Raw genomic sequence first — 27187 nt, 5'->3', positions numbered from 1 at the left:
TGTGAACATTTCTTGTGTCCAAATATACAGTTTAATTTTAACCAAGTAGTATATTTCATAGTTCATATAGAAAGTAAATAAATAAATAATTTTTCTTTTTTAATATTTTTTTTTACTCCATTTATATATCTTTGTTCAACATAAATATTTCTCTAAAAACTGTCTTAATTCGTTAAAAAAAATTTTAATTCACAAAAGGGTTTATGTGAATTTTTATTTCTAATATTTTTATTATTAACTTAGTTACTAATACTATTAATATTAAGGTCATAGAGATTTTAAACTTAATAGAGAGGTTTCTCTTGAATCAAGGAGGATCCTAGTTTTATAAGTCAAAGTCAGTACGTCTGTTTGTTTACCAGTCTGTGCCATAATTCTTGTTAGAAAGATCCTAGATATTTGAAACTTGACACAAGTTCCTCGTGGTCCAAGGGAGAACCTTATTGATTTTAAGGTCAATGGGCAATCCATCATTTTGTCAGTTTGTAAGGTCATCTTTTTGTCAGCCTATCTGTGCAAAGGCCTGTGCTTATTCATGATGAAAAGGTCCTAGAGATATGAAACTTCTGACATAGGTTTCTCTAGGTCCAAGGAAGAACCCTATTGATTTTAGGGTCATGAAGATTAAGGCAGTCCGTCCCTTTATATGTCCATCGGTGGGCTACCTCCTTTAATATGTGATTGTTTGTGCTGCATCCTTTGATACTGATAGGACTTTGTAAAGTAGTACTAAAAGCAGAATATTTACTTTAATTACTAAATACTATCAATATTTATTGCTTATTTATATAATATGTACCACATTCAACCAGTAAAATCAAATGTAGCCCAGGAAGATGATTAATCTATTATCTTAATATTAATAATTCATTTAGTTTTAGGAATCTTTTTTATGATGATTTCCCTCCCCTCCTCTTACCCCTCCTTCTTCAGTTACATTTTCTGTTCAATATTTATTTCCAGCCTCATTAAAAGGACAGTCCTTCAAAAACATTGCAACTGTGCAGTTGTTTCTGAAAAATTAAGTAGTTTAATAAGAGTTTAAAGTAAAATTTTAAATGTGTTAGTAATTTTTGTTATTTTTTATTCAGACTTATTTTTTTCTAAAGTTAAAAGATATTACATTTTTGTATTTATTTTATTATTAAACTAATTTTTTATGTATCTTGTTTTTCATTACATTATTTTGAACCCTTAGTAGCCTATAATTTCTGGGTTGTTCTAATTTTGATTGTATTAGAAATATTCTATGAATCTTTGATCAATTAGTGTTCTAGAGTTACAGTCTGTTAAAGATTCTTTCCAAGTGGTCTAAACAAAAATTTGTATGTATAAAAACTGAGAGATTGGGACTGCTGTAGCAAAAAGAGAGGATTGTCATGTTGGAGGCCAGGGCCCAGTTGGCTGCTAGCCAGCCAAGCTCCTTACACTTTAATGCCTTCTTCTGATGAATGACTCCAACCTGAATTATTTAGTTGACTCATTGTGACCTTGCTGTGACAAATTGTGTCAAATTTCATCATAATACTAATTATATTAAGTGTTGGAACTTCCACTGAATTCATCTTCCTTAAGATTTTATTGTGCAAAAAATAATATCCTTATTTTTTTAAAGTATATAGAATTATAAAGGTATTAATGAGCAACTTACTAATACTTTTTGTCAAAATATTGTAAAAGAACAAAATATTGAGTGTAAAATTGGAATCAAATAAAATGTGTTTCTGAATTGTTGCCAAGAGAAAGAATAAGTATAATGATAGAGCTGTTTAGAAACACATACAATTAAAGTAATAAGTGCAAACGGTTTTATAATAAATATAACATAAACATAATTTAAAAACTACGTTTATGAAAGAACTTTCATAAACTTCATTATAAATTGAAGTTTTAAAACTCCTCATTAATGAAAAGAATTGATTTTAACAGGTGTGTTATTATTTATTTAAAGCTCTGGCTGTCCTGATACAACTTTGGTTTTGTTATGAAGAGCCTATGCTGAATTAAAAACAATTTAACTTGATACATTTTGTTAGTATAATTTGGCATGACACATTTAAAGGAGAATTTGTGTTCATTCATACACATCATAGTACCTGTAATATACTTTTGTTGTGTAATTATTTTTGAACATTTCATTATATACAACTTTGACAATTTTAGTGTTGAAAAGTGAAATAATAAGTGTATCTATATATAATTTCAATAAACATTGAATTGCAAAAAGTACTTGTTCCATATATATAGTATACATATATATGGATATATACATATATATGGATATATATATATATATATATATATATATATATATATATATATATATATATATATATATATCCAACTGCCTCTTAGTTTATTAATAAAATCATTTAAAATTATTTTATCATAACAATTAATTTTATGAAAATCCAAAAACCTTTGAACTTCTATAAGTTTGAACTCTGCAAATAAAACATCCCGTGAACCTTTTGGCCAAAAATTAGGTTTGAATCTTCTAAAACTTAAAACAACATGTCAATTAAAGATTTTATATTTGGTGAGTGTAGTAGTAACAATAAAAACACATTTTAGTAATTGCTTACATTTTACAATATTTTTTATGTTATAAAAGATAGTTTATTATAAAACTGTTCTGCAGATAGTTTTGGTTTGGTTACATACAAACATAGTATGCTCAAGTAATGAAATAAGCTTAAGCTTTACAGTAGGACATTTTATGAAGCAGGTTCTCAATCCCACACATATCCGTAGCCATAAAATCCGTGTTTAGTATCGTCTGTGGTTTGTCCAGGCTATTGCTTTCCCTACACAGTTCAGTGCTCTCTTCGTGTACCACATGACTGAGTCAAGGAAATAATTTCTCTAGTATGTAATTATGAACTTAAATACTTATTAGATTTTCAAGATATTTAGAGAAAGTAAATATCAAGGTAAAAGGTCTGCACATAATAGTCACAGTTATAGGAGAGACAGTAGTTTTTAAATAAATGGATTGAATTTCTGTCATTTTATAATTAATTAAAAAACAGAAAATGTTACAGAACAGAACAGATGTTACATATGATACATTTTTGTTCTGCTTATAAACAGTTATTGTCAATAAAATGTATGTGACATCGGTTAATACATGCTTATAAATTATAAAACATGGTAGGTTTTAACACCGCTTCAGAATGGAAGAAGCTTTGTTTTCTTTCTGAAGAAAGTGTATGGCTATATTTAAGCAAAATGTTCTTTAATTTTTTATTTAGGTTATTTGCAATTATTAACCCTGTTCAAACATTTAAAAATGTAAACAATATTTTATTCCCTGGTTTAACACCAAAATATAAGTGCATATTTTATTTCTGGGTTTTAAAGTTTTGTTTATTACTATAAGATTTGCCACATTAAAACCAATTTAAAAAAGTAAATATATGTATATAAGCATGCAATATGCATGGGATATCTCACTAAGTAAATGTAACAATATTGTTAAAACCTAAATATATCTGTGATTTCGGGCTGTGAGTAAGTGTCAGCCATCAGTTAGTTGGTTGTGAGTGTACAGATTACTTTGAATTACTTCTTTGTGCCGTGTAATTTACAAATTATGTAATTAGTTAATTAAAAATATAGTTAACTTGTTCACAAATTATGTAATTAAGTCATTTAAATTATAATTACTCTAAGTTCTTGAACATAAAATGTAAGAGTGGTGGAAATTTAAATGTGCTGCCCAAAATACATCAACATCTTTCCAAAATTTCACTTGGAACTATTTACATTTTCAATTTTAAAAATTATTCTTGTGTATTAGGTCACAAGGGAGAGATTTGTATACAATTTGGACTGTGTAAGAATAACCACATAATTGCCCACAACTTGTATCCTTAGCTTAATTTACTGCAACTGCAATGATCAAATAAAGCCAGTTAAGGGAAGAGATCTGTTTCTAATTTGTTTGGGAAATCAGCTCATTTCACTACTGCAATAGCAAAAACATCTTGTTTTGCATCGTCATGTCAATCTAAAATAAATAAACTTGTTTAATAAAAATAAATATTTTTATGTGTGCTTGTGTGATTCTTCCCTGCTGATATCTTATTTGCTTATTAACTATGCAATATCTTATTTGTATAAAGAGTTAGTGCTGATAGAGAAATAGTAATAATTAAAAACAGCAGTATAATACTTACTTTGATGTGTTTTGTTTCTTTTGCAGCGATTGCATTCTTCGATCACATAAACCTAGTGTACGGTACTATCAGTGAGTTCTGCACAATGTCCGGCTGTCCTGACATGACGGGTCCAGGTCTCAGGTATGCTTCCTTACCTTACTGTGTATGTGTGTTATATCATTATGCATTATGCATTGTGTAATGAGGATACTGGCAAGAAAATTGTTGGGCTTTGTCTTCGCTCCTTGCAGATAGCAATCCAGAAGTAATTGGTCTTGATTGCTGTTGATCAATTACGGCCATCGTCACATTGAGTGGGGTCAGTTGTGTCACCTGATGGTTTAAGATGGCGGCTGTTCAAATGATTTCGAAATACACGATAACAGTGAATATGTTTTACACAAACATCATTTTGATTTGAGTGTAACAAAATCAATTCCATTAATTCACAAACAAATTTATATATTTTTAAGGTACATGCCAACATCTTACCATCAGTGTTTTGCAAATTAAACTTCTAAACTAACAATGCATTTTCAGTTTCACAATTTAAGATGACAGCCTCATGTGAAACCCACCTGTCTTCCTACTAAGCTGGAAGGAATATTCAATATTCTAAACAATGAAATTATATAATAAATAAAATAAGTTAAATAATATCGTAGGAATTCATTCATTCAAAAGGGATGGTCCTAAAACCTAAGCATGTGTAAAAAACTAGAGCTTTTTGTGCTTCTCATCAAGTAATAAGAAAAGTTCTGTATATTCCAGTCCGTTTAAGAAACTCAATGAACTGCTGTAACTTGCCAATGAGCTCAATTTGAGATATATCTTGTCCTTTGACCGGTATTCCAAAGGCATATTATAAGGATGACAATTTCTAAAATAATAGTAAGCTTTTTCTAAATTATTAACATGATAAGTAACAGAATACTTGGAATTCCCAAGATATTTTGTCATTATTGTCCATTTAATAAGAACACTCAGAAGTGAGTTTTATTGTAATAACCATACATTTGACAACTGTACACTAATTAAATTTGCTATTAAAAAATGTTTTTAGTTAGTGAATTAATTTAAATTTTTCGATTCCTCTTCACCAAGTTTCAGCTGAAACAGGGTTATCAGTTCATAAGTATTGAAACTGCATAATACCCTCTAAAATGAAGGTTGTACAATTTTGACAGGATGATCAAAAGAGTTTTGAGAAGGAATGATAAAACATTTTTTTAATTCATAAATATTACACATTGTACATTGAATACTGTAGAGTCAATAATAGTAATAAAACCATACACTACAGGGCATGATTGTAAACTATTATTACAATTCTAGCTCTTGTAATTTTTACAGTTACATTTTTATAGTAGATATTAAAAAATGTGGCATCAATAAAACTATAATAGTATAAAATATCAAAACATGAGTCAAATAATATCAAATAACAAATGAAATTATTGAAAAACATGCTTTACCAATAAGTGGACTTTCTTTCTTGGGGTTTTCAATGGTAATTCTCATTGGCAACAAAAGTTAAATGATAGGGCATGAATTTTGGAGACATTATTATTTTCTGCATTGTATACTTAATGGAAGTGGTTAGGTTTTATAAATTAAGACATTTTTTGTACTTTCACAAACTTTTATTGCAAAAGTGCTTTCACCAATTAGGTCATCATCAGTTTAACAATTCCGGTTTTGTTCAGTTAAGAGGGGCGAATTTTGCAGTTAAATCTTGCAAGAGACGTAATACGTCATAACTGTTTAATTTTATTGTCCTTTAGGGCACCATCGTGTTTCACTCAGTTTGAGTGTTATACGGACCAGACCTAGGGATAGGTTCATTTAGGTATTAAGCTGAGGTGAGATCTTGTTAATAACAGAGACGAAGTAAACTCTAATAATTATTGATGCTTAACTGGCGTGAGTGCTTTTGTAATAAGATGTTGTGGGAGTACAAATTATCATGCACTACTATTGACCCAATGTTTATACAGATATCTTGAACTGTTATATTTCCCACAACTTGCTAGAGGAGTACATAAAGCCAATCATCATTGATTTCATAAAGTCAAGTGAATTAGCATGAGAGCATGATGGAATATGAAAATTTAAATTTACTACTAAACATGATGGAGCCCTCCTCCCCACTACTTTAGTCACCCTTAAAGATTAGCTTTCCTTAGTTTGCAATGAATTTACTGCTTCTTTATATTTTTAAAACAACCATACTACTCGATTACTCATTAATAAAAACTAATCATTGTAAATAAGCACATGAATGTTATTCACTGTATGTTGGTTTGTTTGTTTCAAAACTGAGCTTAAAACAAATGCCACCAGTAAAAAAAAGATGTTAAAGTGTTTTGGATGAAAAATTTTGCAATGTCTTAAAAACAAGTTGTACGATTAAATTTTCGTTTTCATCAAAAGGTTTCTCTTTTAATTCACTTTAATCTCATATGTCATATGGGATGCTTCGCTATTTGAGTGTTTTAAAGTAAACAATATCCTTCCATGGAATTAGATGTTTACTGCAAACTTTGTATACACATCTTATAGTATCTTTTTAAATAAAAAAACTAGTTAAAATAAATATCCTGTATGTATGATCTAAGTTATGTAATGCTTCTAGCAAATTCTGGTTTCAAACCTACAGCTACCAAATAAGTGAGCTACATACGATTCAGCTCAGGGATGGAGGAGGAAAAGTAGATGGACTCTTAAAAGTAGACATCCAGGCACTATAATCAGACACTATCGAAAAGTCTGAATCCCTGGAGAGTTGTCACCTACCATCAACAACACTTTCTAAGTGGTCATCAGGCCTTCAAACCAGTATCCATGTGGAATTAGTCATCTGTGTACTCTCTGCCGAAACTCTATTAACATCCAGACTGTCGTCTTGAATGTCTGGTAGGTAGTCAAAATTTGGGTTGAAACAGGACATTGTTTTCTTCAAACATTAAATCTTCAAAGAGTTTGTTGTGATCCTCTTTAAATATCAGTAGAGAAAACTAATGCCTTCCCTTCAACACAAGCACTCTCATCGAAGAGTACCTCCCATTCAGGAGATTCACATTTGCTCATTATACTCTGATTTGTGAATTTCACTAACACCAGACTTAAATTGACATTGGTGTGTTTTGTTTCCATCCATTTTATACTTATTATACACCATTACTCCATCATATAATCACAGAGAGACCTCTCCAGCTCCTTCTCGATTCATAGTGGTACCTCTCCAGGAAAAGGATCTTGGGTTGGTTATATAAGAAGCTCTAATCTTTGACTCCTTAGAGCCATAGCAATCTCCTTATGCACTTCCTCATGTGCCGGCATCTTCACTTCAGATGGATTCTGTTCAGGCACCCAGCATAAAACAAGGTAAAGGATGTAATCTGGTTAGGTCTCCCTTCTGAGACCAGTAATCTCTAAACTAAAGGGACTTTTACTATTGTATTTATATATACACTCTGGTTAGCACTGGCTGTACTACTGGCCCATCAATAACATCGTCCGATAACTGATGACCTGAATAATGGTACTGTTGCTTGAGCTCGGTGTACTCCTTTCATCTTGTAATAAACAAGATTTTATCTCCTATTAGAAACTATCACAGCAAAACGTCTCTATATATTTCAAATCCTTACAATTTATTGTGCCTAAAAATTTATGACAGCCTTGAAGTTTTAATTTTATTCATGCAGAAATTTAATACAGCTGTTTACAATTTCTACTGAAATAGCTCACTGTGGAAGTGTGACGTACTAATAACAGATAAAGTAGTTGAATGGTTATAGCACTTGACACTACAATGGCCATTGTATTTGTTTACTGCCTCCCAGCCATGGGAGAACTGATTGATACTAATAACTCGTACTTCCCTCTATTATCTTGAGACATATCCTCCTCTTCTACTGACCACTGGTGGCTTACATAATTATTATAGTTTCTCTTGATATTCAGTTAATATTAATTAGACCTATGCAATTTGAACTTCTTGTTAAAACATATCTTAATAAATTTTTTGTGGTATTTTTCAGAACGTATTTATGGTTCGATGAGAAGGGGAAGAAAACAAGGGTTGCTGCACCTCAGTACATAGATTACGTTATGACGTTCACGCAGAAAACTATCAGTGATGAAACTATTTTCCCTACCAAGTATGGTAAGTCGAAATAATGGAAACACAGTGTTGACAGTACATTCTTGTTCTATTAATGGTTGGCCTTTATGGTTTTTAAGCTTGTACATTCATAATAAATGCTAAGCAATCACTGTGAACTTAAATTTATTTTGGTTTCTTCTAATAACTATGAAGCTATTGAATAACACGATGGCTACAAACCAGAATATCTAGGGAAGTCCAATAAATTTCATAAATCTGGAAAAGTCAGATTTTGTAAATGTAATTAAAACTCAGGACATTGTGCTCGAATGAAAAATGTTGGAATACACCACACAACACACATAACAAGCTTTGCTGAGTTTGCATGTAAAATTTCAAGTTTATAACTCATTTCATTCTCATAACATCCTGCGGACAGACTGACACAGAAAATCAGACAGAGAAGAAATGTGCTACTGAGTGATAAGCTTCAATGACGCTCAGCCAAATCCCATGGATAGACATGCACCAACATCAAACCCATTCTTGTCAATGTAAAAATGAAGAAAAATCTTAACTTGTAGTACACTATGATATCCATATGAAGGAAGTGAACAGAGCAGATTAGCTGAACTTATTACCCTATACAAAGAAAAACCATCAGGTAGTACAAAAAATATTTCTACATTTTATTCAAATGCTTATAGTGAATGGTTTGTTCTTCCTAAACATGAATACAGTCAGATAAAAATTTACATTTTTAGATTTTAAATACAAATTGATAAATGCTCTTTTACCCCGAAGCCATTGGAGTCAGCCCGAACTCTTGAAATCCTGTTCACCGACTAATCCAAAATAATGAACGAGACAAGAAGGGTAACCGGAAAAGAAAATTATAGAAAGTTTGTACAAAAAAGTACTGAACAAGCGCACATCCTATCTGTGCAGTGGGTGTCCAGGACAACCTACATTTTGTTGTTTTGACAAATTCTATAAAAATTAAAAAAATGATTTTTGGAGGTCAGAGGGCTATAAATAGTGTAAAAAAATAATGATCTATTACTTTCTTTTGTTTTCCATTGTAACCAAGGTATTTTGAAATTGAGTTGAGATGTATAGAACATGCTCATTATCTCTCCATTTTCCCATTAAAATCCCATTTCCATACTGACAAGTAGTTTTGCCTTTTTTCAAATTGGCTGTAACAATGGGTTTTCAAATTGGCTTGTTGGTTGAATTTTCAGTCAACTCGTAAGGAGCCTATACAATAAGGCAAGAGTTTTGTTGGGAAGGAGTTTACTTGGAAGTGTCAAGCTGTTTTAAAAATGTAGAGAGCATGGCCTTTGTTCAAAAAGTCTTGCATGAGGTACAAAACAACATTTCCTGTGTATCCTTTTCCCCTCCAAATCATCTAATCTTCCAAAGTACACAGTAAACCTCAACAATAAAACCCTCAGGTTCATAGAGGGTGTACAATTTTATCCCACATTTATGGTGCTTTCACATACTGTCTAAACTGTAGTCGCCCCATCTACAAAATTATTAAATAAAATTTTCCTCATTTTGTTGTTGAATAACTATGATGGACTAAATTTTGAAGAGCCGATCAAGGGGAGCTTTATGTTGTGGGTTTAGGGAGCAAAAACACAATCATCTCAAAATGAATTTAAATCTTTCACCGTACACTTGTTCACGAAAAATTGCAGATTATATTTCTTCAGTATTCCAAAAAATTTAGAATTCACTGTATTTTAACTTTTTCCATATGTGTCAACACAAATTTTTAATCCAGGAACCTTCAGTTCTTTCCATCTGTGTATATGAGAGCTTGAAATTGTTTTAGGGCCACAGAAAAGTCCACTAGTGTATGCATTGGTGTATCAGCAGATTTCTTGCAAAATAACAATATCAACAAAATAATTGAACCAATCAATTGGTTCATTGTTACCTGGAATAGGCATCAATAGATTGTCTCCTGCAAAAGGAATATCCCTCATTCCAGCTGTTGAAACCTCACTTCATACTGCTGGATCGAAGTCCAAATCATCACTGTCGAAAGAGTTGATGTGCGTGTTATTGGTTGAGTTATCATCTGAATCACTTAGTGGACCGTCACTATTGTAATCATCCTCATTTGCACAAGCCATTTTAAGAGTATAGTAAAAGATCATTAAAAGCAAATATTATGGAGTCGCACAAATGATGTGCCGACTTAGCAACAAATACTGTACCGAAACCGTGCTGTGCGCCACGGAGAAACCAACACAGGTTATGTTTAATACTATTATGGAACGCACTCACATTCAACCTTCAACTACGCAAGTTGAGTTACATGGCGACATGGTTCCGTACCAGCTCCTCCTGGTGGGCGATGGTGTGGTACGAATCTGTGCCGCTCACACCAAACATATAAATATGAATCAAATGTCAATATTACTAAATTCTATTTAAACATGGTAGAAGTATGCACCACATGTTGTCTTCAGTGAGGTAGTATGGAGAATTTCAAATCTATAGCTCATTATTTCATTCTCGACATGTCCTGGAGACAAATACAGAAAGAAAATCATACAAAAAAGAAGTTGACACGAAAATGATGCATCATATAACTTATTCTTTTCTAAATGAAGTTTCATGCAAAAAGTCTTAAGATCTTTCTTGACATATCTTTCCACGTGATACACTCAGAACTTTTTCAATAAATTGGGTTTCATATCAGCGTTTAAGAAACAAAAGTATATTTCTATTTTCTTGTTGCCATCATCATTACCTATATATAAAACCAATGTAAAAATATTCGCTAACGCTCAGCCAAATCCCATGGAGTGAATTCATCAAACTCAGTGTTCTTTATATAGAAATGAAGTTTCACTCTAGCACAAACACACACAAGCACAAACATAATGAAGTATCTACAATTTCAAGTTTATAGGTCAGTACGTTTTCAAGATAATCATGTGTAAATAGACAAAAAGATAGACAGACAGAAATTAAATTTTTCCAATCCCATGAGTAATAAGCTTTGCTGAAACTCAGCCAATAAATCTCTAAAGGAAGTAAATCGTTACTCACCCTCCTGTTTTGACATTTAACTGTTTGCTGTCCGTATTAGGCCCTTAACCTATGATAATTGCTACGTATTATATGATGGTCTTAAACTTAGATTACCATTATTGAATTTACACTATATTCAGTATTAACAATACTGAGTTACTGAAACAGTTGAATTACAACATTTTAATACTTCAAACATTGCTTAATACCAGTTATAGAATTGCTTGCCTTACTTAAAACTTACAAAATATAAGTTTTTTAATATTGTTTTACCTCTTTTCTAACAATATTTACATCACAAATTTACAAACTAAAATAAATAATTGTTGGTTTTTCAAATGTAGATTATCAAAAAATTATTCCAACAGTTTTTTAATGAAGATTAACTTTAGGTTTCCCAACTAAAGGAATAATAAAAGAAATATTTGCTATTATTCTATTTGCTTTCTTAGCAAAGCAATCAATAAAAATAATCATGGTACTATTAATTTAGTTAATTAATATTATATTATATTTTATAGTCTTTTATTTTTTACTAAAAAATGTTGTCTACTACAATTATACAATTTATTCTGGTTTGTTACACCATTTAATATTTGAATATTTATTAATAGTTCACCAAATTATTATATGATTAGTTCTATTAGTACCAGGCTTTTAAACTTTGTTTTTAAAAATATATTTTGTTTCAGCTAACGAATTCCCAAGTTCATTCGAGTCAATCGTTCGAAAAATCCTCCGTCTCTTATTTCACGTATTGGCACACCTGTACCACTGTCACTTCCGTGAGGTGGTACTGCTGAACCTGCACGCACACCTTAACTGCGTGTTTGCGCATCTGACGCTATTCAATGCGCGATTCGAGCTGATCGAAGCCCGAGAGACGGAGATCCTCAATGACCTGGTGATCGCCCTGAAGATACTGGAGCCTGAACCGCCAGCGGAAGTCACCGAGCAGGTCATCACCACCAACATCAGCTCTGCCCCTATACTGCCGGAGAATACGGCACTCCTATTGGCCAATCAGGAAGTCATCGCCCAAATCGGCCACTAGTTAATATTGTTTCCTATTTTTGTTGGCTTTTATTTTTTTAATAAACCTCTAGCAAGTTTTAAGGTTTTATCAACCGTATTTATTTGATGTAGTTTTCCTGGTTTTATAGTGAGAATACATGTAGTGGTACGATAAATAACTAACGCTTGTGAACCTTACTCGATAGTTTGTTTCATCAGATGTAGTTGTTCATTGTTTAGTAATCCGGTTGTGTTAGATTATCGGTTGTACATTGCCTTCATATACAATGCAGTGCAAAAGTTCTTTAGTGTAAGTTAAAATGATCTTCGGACTTCATTTTAATCGTGTACTAAAGTGAATACTGTAGAACACTTACTTTGTTTATTTTAAGCAGGTGTAGTTGGCCTAGCATGTGTGCTGTTGAATATTGAAACATAATAGATCTGGTTAGAAACAACAAAAACTTTCTCTGCAGAGTAGCAAATCTAGTCTCCAAAATTGTTCAAGATTTTAATTACCAGTGCTCTCTCAGTGCAGAGTTTTATTAGTGATTTATCTGCAAGACAATAAGTAATCCACAAATAGAACGATTTGCTGAGAATGAATATGGGCATGTAATCAATAGATCTACTTGAGATAGGGCAAGGACCTACCCCCTCTTGTCTTTTTACAAACCACAATCAGTAATAGCTTCAATTTTCATAGATTGTTTAGCTTATTCAAAGCATTTAGTCAAAGCACCATATCTTGAACAAAGAGGATTTATAATAAGTGTACTATTCACTATTGTAATAGTTACAATAAACTATACACCATCGTAGCAGTCCTGAAATACTTCTTTAAATATTTGACATAGATTCTTGTAAGCGGGTGTTTAATTTGATTAGATCAGTACTACAAGTTCAGTTCAGAAATGGCTGTATGATTAAGATTTTAACTCACATAAAATGCTTACTTCTTCACTGCTCTAATGTAATATTAAAGGTAGTCTGTCGTGTTGTTACAAAATGTTGATAAGGCCTCAAAAACTTTGCTAAGGGTGTTTTAATGTGATTAAAGATGTTTATTGTTAACAGTTTTATATTTGTACAGTTAAAGGGTATCCCTTCACTTTACACAGCACTGTTTTATTGAAAATAAATTTTGTATGTGATGTAAAAAAAACTCTGAGTGGTTAAATGAATATCAACAGATTTCATTAAATTAGTCAACAACGTTTATAATTATTTCAAGTAATAGTAAATTAATAAGCAATTTGTAAATCATATAATGAGGATTTAAAAATATTTTAAATTTTTGAGTTCTAAAACTAATTTAACATTATTGACACTTTATCTCCTTATTACTAGTTTAATTTAATTACAGTTTAATTATGTTATCTTTATACTAGAACAAATATTTTAAAATTAGACCGCTTGGTACCCTGTGTGTTTGTAAGTCAAACTACAGTAAAATCATGAAATGGATCACCTGCTACTATGTTCTCATGTTACAATTTGTTATATTATGTTTCTACTGACAGAATATCAAATACAGTAATTTTATACCAACAGTTAGTAAGCCTGATTTCATCTTGTCAAAGATTAATATTGAGACAGAGTTTATTTTATTCTTTTTACAAAATATTCTGCTGCAATATACACTTCAGGCCATTTACAAGAAGTTGCTATTTTGGTTAACATACACTTGATAAAAATTGAAATTTGTTTCAAATAATATTTTGAAGAATATTTTTCACAATTCTTTCACTATCTTTATAAATGCTTCACTTTTATACACGTGATTTGGCCAGGTTATGTTTCAGATTGTACAATATATATAAACTGTTGCAGGGTCTAGAGTGGATGCCTTGATTGTAGCTTACTTTGCTTTTTTTTAATTTTCATAGCTTACCTTCTTTCATATTTTTTCTCCTAAAGTAATGTGGTTTAGAATTTTTAGGCTACTTGTTTGTATACGATACATTATTATTATATTTTTGTTCATTTATGGGTTGCTACAATTAACATTTTTGCATATATCTATCATAAAGGATCATTTTGAGCTTATTTAAGGTAAAATATTTTCAATAGTTGATGTTCTGTATTGGGCTTGTCTTTGCTTTCTCATGGGTTTTCTGTGCTCATCATTTTCACACAAAACATTGATGGGTTGCTTGGTTGAAGTTATTTCTTTTTCTGTAATCATCAATATCACATTAACAAAGATAATAGAAGAGGGTTTACAGGAGATGTTTCTCACCATACATTTCATGTTTTGTCAGTGTGTTGACTGTGAACTCCTCAAAGATACCAAAGATAGCCTGGTGTCCACTCTACACTGTCATGATTTGCGGGTTTGTCACTTTATTTATTTTCATCTGCGAAACTCTCGTGTGAAGGTTAAGTTAAAATTGTACTTAAAGTTAGTGGATTGCGTGCCTACGTTTGAACGCCTTTTGCACGAATACTGATGTTAAAAATGTTAACTATAAATAGATAGATATATTATTTATAATGGATAGAATATAAATATAATACTTGTTATATTAGTGGTGTCGTAACTGTAGGGGGCTTCCGTGTGATTGTCTCAAGCACAATTAATCACCTTCCTCTCTTGATTTTTTGTTTCTTTAAAATGCATAAGTAAGTAACTAATTTAAATTAAGTATTTAAGATTTGCAATTGATCAGAGATTTAATTCTAAAATGTAACGCACTATAAATTTCTCAACTTAATGATGCATCAATTAAACTTTATAAAATGTCAATACAACAGCAGTTACCTGAAAACTATATTACGAATTGTGTAGTCCTGCTCTTTTAAGATATAACATAGATTCAAGAATAGTTTTGTGTAGCCTTATGATAACATGATATGTATGCAAAAAGTAAACAAAACACTCTTGGAGCAACTTCAATTTTTTTGTTAATAAAAAATATTTTGGCCACCAGAATAGTTTGGATTCTTTTACTTGCTCTAGTTAGATGGATGAACATTCATGTTTCAAGAGTCATCAAATTCCATATAACAACTTTGGTTTTTCACAATACTATGTCCGTAAACTGAAGCTTACTTGAATTTTGGCTTACTTTTTTTGTATATATGATATTTATCCCAAATATAAGAATACTGATAAATAAGAATAATTAATAAATTTAGTTTGTTTCCAAAAATTTTTATTTGCTGATATTTTTATTTTCTCGTGATATTAGTGCTTGAAACAAACACGGGTGTGCAGGAAGGTGCCTGCAAACCCCATTTAGTCAATTTCCAAACACCTGTAGGTTATTGAGCTATTTTGATCTTAGTTCCCAATTGGGCACCATGTGATGAAACGGTTGTTTTACATAATTTTTCGCACTGATTGTTTGTGTGCATTCTTTGTTTTATCGTTTATCGTGTTTTAATGATTTTTGATTAAACATTGTTTTGCAGTATTTTTAATGACTAAGTTATGAGTTTTTTTTTAGCTGTTTATAATTATATCATACATTCCAGCATTTCTTGGAAAGATGTGGTTTGCTTTACAATTGCTTTGTGATTTATGTTAAAGTTTGTTTAATCTCCTCAGATGTTTCTGGATCCTCTTTTTGAAATTCTTTCTTAGAACAGCGACAACCATCTCAACAAGATTCTGTGACGCTTTGATAAAGTCCATTGATGGATGGATGGTAAAATATTTTAGTTTTAATCTTGTATCGACGCTTGATTTGCATATTAAGTATTATTGAATCTAAAACTACTTAAATTTACATCCAAACATGATAGATTTTTATAAATATTCTCTTCTTATACATATATCCTACTGAATCATATCAATTTTATAAATATTTATTAATTATTGGAATTAATAACATTTAAACTAGTTAACAAAACTTTAAATAAAACAAATTGTGGGTATGATAATTTTGGGGAATTATTAGTTAGTAGTTTGCTGGAATGAACAGAACAGTTTGTTAAGTTCGTAGTTGATAAATTCAAAAGAACATATTTTCCCCACTTAAGTTGTCGCTGGGCTCTGAAAGGCGTACTTACACTCTGAGGCGTTGTTATGTATTGATGTTGACCTGTAGTCATAGTGTACATATGTAGAATATGGACTTGAACTCTTCTGTCTGACCACGTTTGCTTGAATCCCTCCAGTTAGGAAACTGTTTCTTGATTGAAATTTCAAATTCTGTTATTGTAGTACTTATTTGATGACTGTTGTACATGTTGGATAGATGTGATTTTCTTTTATAACTTTCATTAAATTTCTTGTATAACCACATCAGTTATTGATTTTGTTTCTCTAGTTCCATTGCATAGTATGAATTCAAATGGGTACGAATGCTTTATTTCACACCGCTTTTTGGCAAAATTTAGTACATTAATGTTACAAGTTCAGTAACGTAACGTATAAGTAACTACTAAGCAACAACATTTAATTTAATTTACATATATGGATTTCTCCTTCAGTTCTGTGTGTAGAGCGTGGCCCAAATGTGGTCAGCCAGAATTCTGCTGGCGCGTGCTGAGTGTACATATGTACAAAAGTGTTGAGGCATGAATGTACAGCTGTAGTGCATATTTTTATTGTATTGTGATTTTAGGCTTAAGAATAATTATCTTTACCTGGTGACTTAGGGGTTTTGTTCGTGATATTCTGAGTTTCGTCGTTACCAAACAACTAGCTTGTAGGTTAGATAATGGGGAGGCCTTCAGTGTCTTGCCTCCAGCGATAGATAGCATGCAGCGCCGCCGCCGTCTACACATTTTGTTTTTGTAGATTTAGTTGTAACCTGTAACAATTAGCCTAGCTAGTTTAATTATCAACGAAGGTTAATATTTTTTTTTACTTAGTTATTTTAATTTAGTTGTATTTCAATGATTTTTTAAATTAACTACCTAACTTATGGTTTGTTTAGTTTGTTGATGGTGAAAAATTCTTAGCACAGCCTGAATAATTTGGCACAAGATGTAATTTAGAGTACAAGATAGGCTCTGTCTCACCTAAAGATTGTAAATAGAACTCAATGCGAAGAAAAATGAGCTATTTTCCTGTTCATTGATAGAGTATTATTGAAAATAAAATTATGATGAATTATTGTTAATCGACTATTTTATTTTTAAACCCTGTTATTCCCATTGTTAGTTTGTGAAAGTATTACAGGAATATCATAATATTGTTAGTGCGGAATTTTGTCCAGTAAGGAATTTTAATTTTAAATGCATAGATAAAGGCCCTTGGAGTGTCTATATCTGATTTATAGAAAAAAACAAGGCTCCAGTAGGTAGCTTTGCCAGCGACCCTAGCCAGGTAGGATCGTGGTGAGGTATGATGCTGTGGAGACGTTTCTGCAAAAATAGACTAGGCACTGCCTTGCTTGTTTTCTCCGCTCTGATGATTATACACAGGCTGTTTTTATCCATGATTGTACAACTTTGGCCTGTTCTGGTCATGTGCACCTCTATATGCCTCCTACCGTACCATCACTTCTATTGTCACATCTGCAAGACACTGATGAAATAAGCTCTTTTGAGCAAAGACAAATGAACCACTTTAGGTTATCGTGTCATACCATATTATGTTACCTGTTACCTAATGTTTCTCATGCTATATCATGTCATTCTGTATTGTGAATTGTGACACATCTTATAAGTTTTTTCTGCTCGATAAGAGACACAGCACTCAACTCAAATTAGAAATACAGTAAAATAGACAATCTACTGATCTAATTTTAACTCTACAATTCTAATTTAACCGAACTTTTATAAATATTTTAAAATGACAATTACATTACAGTTAGGTGGTGAGCAGTGCATGTCCAAATAGTAAATAAAAACAAATTCTTAAACAAAAACTAATGTGAATATGATAAATCAAAATAATTTTATTAAAATTCAAAAGTTAACACAGACACCTAGAACAAACTCAACAGATAATATTCCATCCTACTATTTTTTCCATGTTGGGGCATTTGAATTGTACGGTTTACTTTCCCAAACTTCATGCAAGTGGTTTTTTATTTCGATACTTATGTTAAATATATTGTGTTCACAACCATAAGTCATATTATTTTAATAGCAATTACTTTAATTTTTTGATGTTTGATAATACCGTCAACTTGACCAAACGTCTTCAGGAAGGGTAATAGCGTGGCTGCCATCCATTAAGCCATGGTCTCTCTACTAAACCCCAGGTGGACAGTAGTCGCAGAATGCATGAATCCTTGCGTTGGTTTACAAAGCACTCGTGCATCAATATTTATCCAACTAATATCACGAGCTGGTAGCTATAATATAATCTAGACTTCTAAGGGAAGTTTTTCTGAGTCCTACAAGTAAGCCATCAAGAATCAAGAAGCTTTATTGTCATTAAATACACAAGTGTACAATAGACATTGTCATGAACATAGTAAACATGTACTATAAATAAAAACTATATTATAATATAATTATTTTCCTTTAAGTGGTTCATGTATTTGTGATCTGAAGATAAACATTATTCTAGTGTTAAAATTAAGAAGTGATCTAATAAAATACACAATTTATCAAATAGAAATACACAACACAGGAAGAAAAACAATTAAGTACCAACAGTGTGACTAATGACCTTCAGCGCTAATGCTTAATATTAAAACAATTAAAATTATAACTTAAACACATTTATAAATAAAAAACTAAGTTAAAAACGGATACAATAGTTAAAAAAATTAAGGTACTTGTATCACAGTTAGACAATAGACAACAGACAATCTTTATTTGTCAAAAACATGAATAAAAATGTATAATAACAGTAAAAATAAAATAAAATATCGCTAAGCTACATCAGGCTTAATTTTAAAAGTCGTCTATCTAAAAAGTCTTCTACATTGTAGATACACTTCTTTATCAAAATTTGTTTGATATGTTTCTTGAACATCTTCATCAACTTAAAGACAATGGAAGCTGTTAATAAACTTCGAGCCTAATAGTCATTGACATTGAGGTGATAGATAGTAAATGGAGTGCTTTGGTCCTTGATTATGAAACCGTCTAAAGATATATCATCCTTACGTGACGAGTGTGAACAGCCAGTGTACACGATTTGACATGAGAATAAGAATATCTTTATTTTACAATCTTCAAAATTGAAAATGTTGTCACTTACTACAATGTAATTGTAATAAAAATTTCAGTCCAGACTTGCTTTACATGGTAAAATTCGGCCAGTCCAGAAATTCACTTATAGTGTAGAATGGTCATGGGGGGGGTGGGGGGGGGGGGGGGTGGGGGGGGGGGGGGGTGGGGGGGGGGGGGGGTGGGGGGGGGGGGGGGTGGGGGGGGGGGGGGGTGGGGGGGGGGGAGCTCCTAAGTTTTTTATTTGTAATATAATATACCTTTGATGTTAATTCTTATTAACTTTGAAAGCTTTTCCCAGTACAAAAACATTCTTTTAATTTTTGCAAAATATTTACTTAATGCACAAAATATTCATAAAATGAACCCCAAAATCATTGATTTTATAATTTGACAGATTTATATTTTAAAATAAATTTTTGTGAAAACTGTTGTTAGATCATTCAACAATATTACCCCTTAATCGTTAATAACTAAGCACTATAATAAGATAAAAAATTTTGTTTTAGTGAACTATATTTACCCTGTTAGGCTACTTTAAGAAAATTTTGGGGTTCCATATGAAGGAAAGACAAAAATGGTGCAAAAAAACCTTTTGCACATAAAAAAACAAATTCAAATTTCAAAATTTCGTTGAATCTTGGTAACTAGGGATAGCTTAATAAAAATGTTAGGTCCTCCCAAATCATTTAATATCTCAAACTAAACAGATAAATTCATATCATGATGCGTAACAAAAACCCCCTTGAATTTATTTTTAAAAAAAGTTTTAAACCCAAAACGCAGCCCTGACTAAAAACAACGGGGAATCAGTAGGTGGCACGGCAGAGTGTAAGCTATACTACATCCCTTACTGAGTTTCCGTTTTGCATTTTAGGGCTTCACCCCACCACCCTAAAATAGATTACCCTGCTCAAAAAGGGGGAGATGCAAAAAGGGCCCCTCAGTTATAGATGACATTTAAAAGGGGGTTAATGTAAGTTTTGGGCCCAAACCCCAAATTTGGGAAATTTTTTTCATTAAAAAAAAAACTTGATAGCAATTAAGTTTTAAAACATTACCATGCAATGTTTGTTGCTACTGATTTTATTTTAGTGAATAGTTATTAGGTCGGCTAATTTACAACTATTTTACACCTATTTTAAAATTTTATTAAAATTGGAATTTTACTAACTCTAATATTAGTATCATGAAAAGCACTTTAATTTTCTAGAATATAACTGGGAAATTTAAATTTAAAGGCTTGATATATAAAAAAAATTTATGGCAGTGTATTTTCTTCACCCCAATTTAGTGAAAATTTCGTAGAGATTAAAATTAAAAATGAAGCCTTACATCATGGCAGTCTAAAAGAATTAATTTCAAACAAATTTTTTGGGGTTGGGTCAAAAAACAATTTATTTTGTATGAAAAGTAAAAGATTTCCATTCAATTACTGCTAAAGCTCAAGTTTTCATTTCTTCCAATTTTGGAAAGCGGTAACAAATCTTGTAGACGAGAAATTATTTTAAAATTTAGGGAAAAATTTGGATTTTTCTTCTTAGAATACTTCACCAACAGGAAGGGGGCAAGTCCCCCGCCTGAAAAAATTTAAAAAAAAAATTAAAGTAAATTTTTTAAAAATTTTTTTAAAAAAAATGGAAAAAAATTTTCCCCAAAACCCTTGTTTAAATTTAAAAAGGGGAAAACAAACTTTTTTTTTTAAACGTAAAAAAAGGGAAAAGTGAAGAAAATAAATGGGCAAAAAAAAAAAAGGAAAAAACAAAAAAAAAAAACGAAATTTTATTGATGGTTGTTCATTAAATGGGTTTTGAAAACCCCAAAAGGGTATATTTTTCCATTGAGAAAATGCAAATTTTTGTTATTTTTTTTTAAAAAAATTTTAATAAGAATTTTTTTGACAACATTAAAAGAAAATTAAAAAATTTCTTGAAACCCCCAAGTATACAAAAATAAATTTGAAAAAAAAAGAAAAAACAAAAAAAATTTTGTTTTTTTTAAAAAGGGTTTTTACAATGGTAAAAAAAATTTAAACAAAAAAAAAAAAGTTTCTTTTTTATACTAGAACAAATGGTTCCTTTATTTCCCAAATTGTTTTTGAAATTGTAATTTTTTTCGGGAAAAAAAAAAAATGTCCTTAAAATTTTATTTTAGGGGAAAAAAAATTTTTTTAATTTTTTTAAAAAAATTTTTTAAAAATTTTAAAAAACCAAAAGCAAAGCTTGTTTAATTTTTTTTAAAATTTTTTTTGTTGAATTTTACTAACTTTTTTTTATAAATTCCCCTTTTCCCTTTGTTGAACAAAAAGGGAAAAATTCTTCACCTTTAAAAAATTTTCAAATCTTTATTTTTAAATTTTTTTTGGGGGGGAAGGTTTTTTCGGAATTTAAACGATAATTTTTTTACATAAAAAAATTTAATAAGTTTTAATTTCAAAAAACTAAAAATTAAAAATTTTTTTGTTTTTTTTTTAAAAAAAAAGGAAAAAATTTTTTTTTAAAAAATTTCAAAATTTTTTAAAATTAAAACTTTATCAAGAAAAAGGGCAATTTTGGTTTTTTAAAAATAAGGGGGGAAAAAGTATTTTTTCCCTTTTGGGGGCAAATAAAAATCTTTTCTTTTTTAAACAAAAAAAAAAATTAAACTGCACTTTAAAAAAAAAAATTGGGGTTTAAAAAAATTTCCTAAAAACAAATTTTTTTATAATTAGGATTAATATTTGTTTTATTTAAAAAATAAACAAATTTTTTATTTTTTTTTTAAAACGGCCTTTAAAGGGGGAAAACAAAAAATTAAAAAACCCACCTCCCCTTTTTAAAGTTCTAAAAAATTTTTTTTTTCAAATGGGGGTAAATTTTTTTTATTATTCCATTTTTTTTTAAACTTTAATTTTTTCCAATAAACTTTTTTACAAAAATTTTTTAAAACCCCCTTTAAAATTTAAAGTTTTAAAATTTCCTCAGAAAAAATTTTTCCATAAAAATCAAAATTTTTTTTTAAAGGTTTTCTAAACTAAACTTCAATTATTTTTCATTTGTGCCTACAAAAAAATTAAAGAATTAAAAATTTTTTTTTTTAAAAAAATTGTCTGAAAAATTTTTAACTTGGGGCAAGTTAAAAAAAAACGTTTTTTGTGAAAAAAAATTTTTTAAAGTAAAATTTAACGAAAAATTCTTTTAAAACACCAAATTTTTAAAACTTTTTAAAAATTTTTTTTGTCTAAATTAAAAGTCAAAAAATGGTTTTCCCCTTTTTTCAAACGGGTAAAACCTCTTTGGGGTTTTTTTATTCCCTTTCTAAAATTTAAAAATTTTTAATAAACTCAAGCCTTTTAACCAAAACTCCTTACAACCCCCCGGGTTTTAAAGGAAATTTTAAAAAGCCCAATTTTTGGAAAACTTTTTAAATTTAAAAGAGGCAAAACCCCCATTTTTTTATGCGGCTTTCTTCCCACCCAAAAACCCATGTAAGTTTCGAAGGGTAAAATCCTATTGGTTTAGTTACCAAAACAAAATGGTTAATTTAAAATTTGGGGGTTTTAAACCTTTTTTTGAAAAAAAGAAAAGGGGGGATTCCTTAAGGGGGTTTAAATTTTCAAATTTTCAAAATATTTAAGTTTTTAAAGGGGATATAAATTTTTGAGAAAGATTTTTGGAAAAAAAAAAAATTTGGGAATGTTTATATTTTTAACACTTATTTTCCCAGGGGAAGGCCCCTTTTAAAAAAAAAAACAATTTTTTTGGGAAAAAAAAAAAAGGGAAAAAAAAAAAAAAAAAATTTTAAAAAAAAAAAAAAATTTATGAAACCTCTTCCCCCCCCCCTTTTGATTTGGGAAAAAAAAGCCGGGGGTTAAGCTTTTGAATTAATTTAAAAATCTGTATTGGATAAAGGTTTTTAATTTAGTTTTTTGTATATTGAAATAGCAATGGGGTTTTTAAAGGGTTTTTAAAACCCAAAAGAAATTAACCCCAAAAAAAACTTAAAGCAAAAAAAAGTTTTTTTTTTTTTTTTTTTTTTTTTTACATATTTTAAAATTTAAACCCCAAAACGCACCGTTCGGCCAAAAAAAAATTTTTTTTTGTTAACAAAATCCCAAATAAGGAAAACCATTAGGTCAAATTTGTTTTACCTCAATGAAGTGCAAATTAAAAGATTTCCTTCAATTACTGCAAAGCTCAAGTTTTCATTTCTTCATGTTTGACCACCACATCAGGTTTTGTACTGGACTGTTATTAATGAGCTGTATTGGTGTTGTAATTTGACATGTTGATATTTTGGAGCCTCTAGTAAAAAAATATTTTTCAAACATCTAATTTAATGTAAGTAATAAATATTTGGACGTTTTCTTTTTAAAATTTAGTTGGCTCAAACCATATTATTTAGTGGGTTTCACTTTAAAGTTTATAAATATTAAAAATTGTTTCAGATTCTGATCGATAAAACTTTAGAAGGAAGAAAACTTTATAATTGCCAATCATCGAAACACCATTAGAGAAGTTGCAGAGGACCTGAACATATCGATTGGCTTGTGTGCCACTCGATTATTATCAATAATCCCAATGGAAGCTGCTGCATGAACCAAGACCGAAAAAAACACGCCAAGTTCAGTCGAATGTGAAAGTTTTGCTTTTACAGTTTTTTATACTTTGCAAGGAAGTGGTGCATAATGAGTTCTTGTCACATGGTACGACTTTCAATAAGGAATAATATCTGCAAGTTATGCGCAAATTGGTTTTTGCACCACGATAATGCCCCTGGTCACACATCGTTTTACTTGTGTGTGATTTTTTTGGCCAGAAACAAACACATTAGATGCCGCAGCCACCATATTTCCCATATCTGTCACCTGTGACTTTTCTTGTTCCCGAAACTGAAGAGGTCCATGAAAGGATGACGCTATGCTATAACTGACGAGATAAAAACGGCATGAAAGGACCGTACAAAATCACAAAAAACAACTTTTTGAAGTGTGCTTTGAGGGTTTGAAGAAACTTTGGCACAAGTATATAATATCTAATGGGGATTACTTTGAAGGGGACAAAATTGAGATTGTTGAATAAATAAATATGAGCGGTGTTGAATAAAGGTCTGACAGTAGCGTACATGTAAACAAACAAAGAACAATAATTCTTTTTTTTTTCAAATTGGTATGAAACATTGAAGTATTAGCAACAACCAAATCAGCTGTTAACAATATTGCTACGGATACTTACAGCGACTTTAAAAATGCTTTTGGTATTGATGCAATGAGTGAAAGAACCTGTTTTAGGTGGCATAGACTTTAAAATTGGACGGGAATCATGTGAGTTGGCAGGAGGGCCTGAAGCCCCTGTTTCCGCCCTTACCGAAGAAACAATCAACACTAGGAGTGTTATGATTCACACTGACCCACATTTGGCTATTAGAAAACTTGCTATGATGCTCGATATATCAATTGGCAGTGTCCATACACTTATGCATGATCATTTGAATATATCAGGTGTCCATGCTCGTTATTTTTTGGAAAAAAAGTTGTTGCTATATTTTTTGAACAGACCTTGTACGCTTTTAGAACCAGATAAAGCAGCTAATAAGTACTGTTTGTTCCACAATTTAATGAGAACAACTGATTCCGCAGATTCGTACAACAAACAAAAGACTTATGATAATGAGGATTTCTGCATTAAAAATTTCTTGGAGCATAGAGAGTTGAAGGATATCCTAGAGGATAGTTTCTAAGATTGAAGAAAAATAGATAGAAAATCCCATATATAAACGAAAAGTATCAGAAGCAATTTTTCCAAATACTTCTATCAGGGACAATGAAAACACGTGTTATGATAAACATAACAAAAATCTTAATTACTATTAAATCATTCAGAGTTAATTAAGGTTTTAAGCTAACGATGTAAAAGTAATATATTACGGATTAAATATCAGGCCTAAGTAGCTTCCTCCTCCTCCATTTACAGTGTCAGAGGACATTGTATGTTCATATTCATGGTCATGGTTGCTATTGGTTTGTTTTTATCCTTTAATACCTTGACCGTGTACTGACTACTGACTAACAGCCGAATTAGTAGTGATGTGCATCTGCTGCATTCAATGTGTTAAACTATGATATACATCTCTAGCTATATTATATGTTGTTAACACTTTCACTGCGACATGTGTCATGTACCGACGTTAGGACAGCCAGAGTAGTAGTGGTGTGTGTCTGCCACAATCAAAATGTTAAAAGGACTTTTCTACATTTCCTTCTCACTTTCATCATCATTAACACTTAAATGTTCATCATATTGAACACAAACGTCATTCAATTTATTTCTGTTTTTAAAATCATCCAACGCAGGGTCCCATAAAGTTTACTTCTCTTTTATCCCTCGATTAACGAAAAGATCATCTGCCAGACGCCACTCTATTTAGTACAAATACTGCAAAACCCATTAAAACTCAACAAATATTGGGTTATACAATGTCTAATTGATGGCACTCTGATCTGTTAAAGTATAAAAAAATACTCCTCACAAACCGATTTTCAACATGCTTAATAAAACATTGAAGGCAGTTGGCCGCCCCATAGAAGAATAAGAAGAAGAAGGAGAGTGGTGTGCCAAAGCCGCCCTGATAGCCATAGACATTTCCGATCGGCACATCCTTAACCTCAGATAACGTCCCAGATTGTCTAACATTTCCAATGTCAGATCAAGTTGGATGATCTGGTATGTGATCTGAGGTCGGGAAAGTACCGAACGAATTGTCCTTGGTCATCAGTGCGGAATCTGGGATCACACTTCTAGTAAAAAAAAGAAAAAACATCTCTCGAGATAGTACTTGGCTGCAATATAATAAGCGTGCAACACTTGAGTGATCGATAGATAATATCAAATCATCAATATTCATGAGTAAAGAATCCTCGCTAGAACTATTTATACCAAATTACGTTACGTTACATTTTAATTAGGTTGTATTTCAAATTACAGTATAAAAAATAATATGTTATAGTGAATAAAAATCAAACTAGGATATGTATATTTAAAATATTAACAGTATAACATTTACTTTTTTACTATTTTAAAGGATGAACGAGTCTAACACAAATAAAACATGTGCATATACACTGCACTTGCTGCCTTTCAGTAATAATTTCAGTAACAGGTATATACTCGTGAATTGTACAGCGACAATTTTTATAAGCAATTGACAGAGAGCCTAGTCAGTGTCAGAATATCTGACAATCGACAAGATGCTTGTGCTTTTCAGAGGAAGGTGTTCTTTTAAGTTCTACATGCCAAAGAAACCCAAGAAATATGGGATCAAATTAATGTGTCTTTGTGATGCCAAATCATCATTTCTGTACAACGCATACATTTACAGTTGTGTAGGGTCTGACGGACAGGGTCTTTCCATTGAAGAACAGAATGTTGTCATGAAATCAACACAAAGACTGGTCAAACTGTTTAAGCCTGTTGAAAACATCAACAAGAACATAACAGCTGACAACTACTTTTCTTCCATTGAAGGAGTTGATGAGCTTGCTAAGCGTGGCCTGACGTACGTTGGAACAATGCGGAAGGACAAACTAATTATCCCGGAAGAATTTCTACCTGACACTAAACGTTGTCCAGGCTCCGCATACCATGGATTCAATGGGAACACGACCCTGGTACATCTTTCCTTCCAAAAAGAAATTGAGCTGTGATACTCATTTCTAGTATGCACCACAGCGCAGGAATGGTTCCTCAGAAAAACAAACCAGAAATTTGTTTTTGTAATGAGAAGA

At 31.0% G+C, this 27187-nt stretch overlaps 1 protein-coding gene across 5 annotated transcripts in view; it reads left to right on the top strand.

Annotated features, from left to right (window-relative positions):
* LOC124362340 (MOB kinase activator-like 2) overlaps positions 1–17417 on the top strand; it is a 59712-nt gene extending 42295 nt beyond the window's left edge. For all 5 annotated transcript variants that reach the window (XM_046816764.1, XM_046816763.1, XM_046816766.1 and 2 more), the window contains 3 exons: positions 4208–4304; positions 8210–8334; positions 12021–17417. In XM_046816764.1, the coding sequence (XP_046672720.1) occupies positions 4208–4304; positions 8210–8334; positions 12021–12382 (584 nt within the window). In that variant the 3' untranslated portion in view covers positions 12383–17417. The remainder of the gene's footprint in view (positions 1–4207; positions 4305–8209; positions 8335–12020) is intronic.
* Positions 17418–27187: the final 9770 nt, after the last annotated feature.

The sequence above is a fragment of the Homalodisca vitripennis genome, chromosome 5, assembly GCF_021130785.1.
Source record: "Homalodisca vitripennis isolate AUS2020 chromosome 5, UT_GWSS_2.1, whole genome shotgun sequence".
In the NCBI taxonomy this organism is placed as follows: domain Eukaryota; kingdom Metazoa; phylum Arthropoda; class Insecta; order Hemiptera; family Cicadellidae; genus Homalodisca; species Homalodisca vitripennis.
The sequence above is the reverse complement of the archived record's forward strand: the minus strand, read 5'-3'. Positions and strand labels throughout refer to the sequence as shown.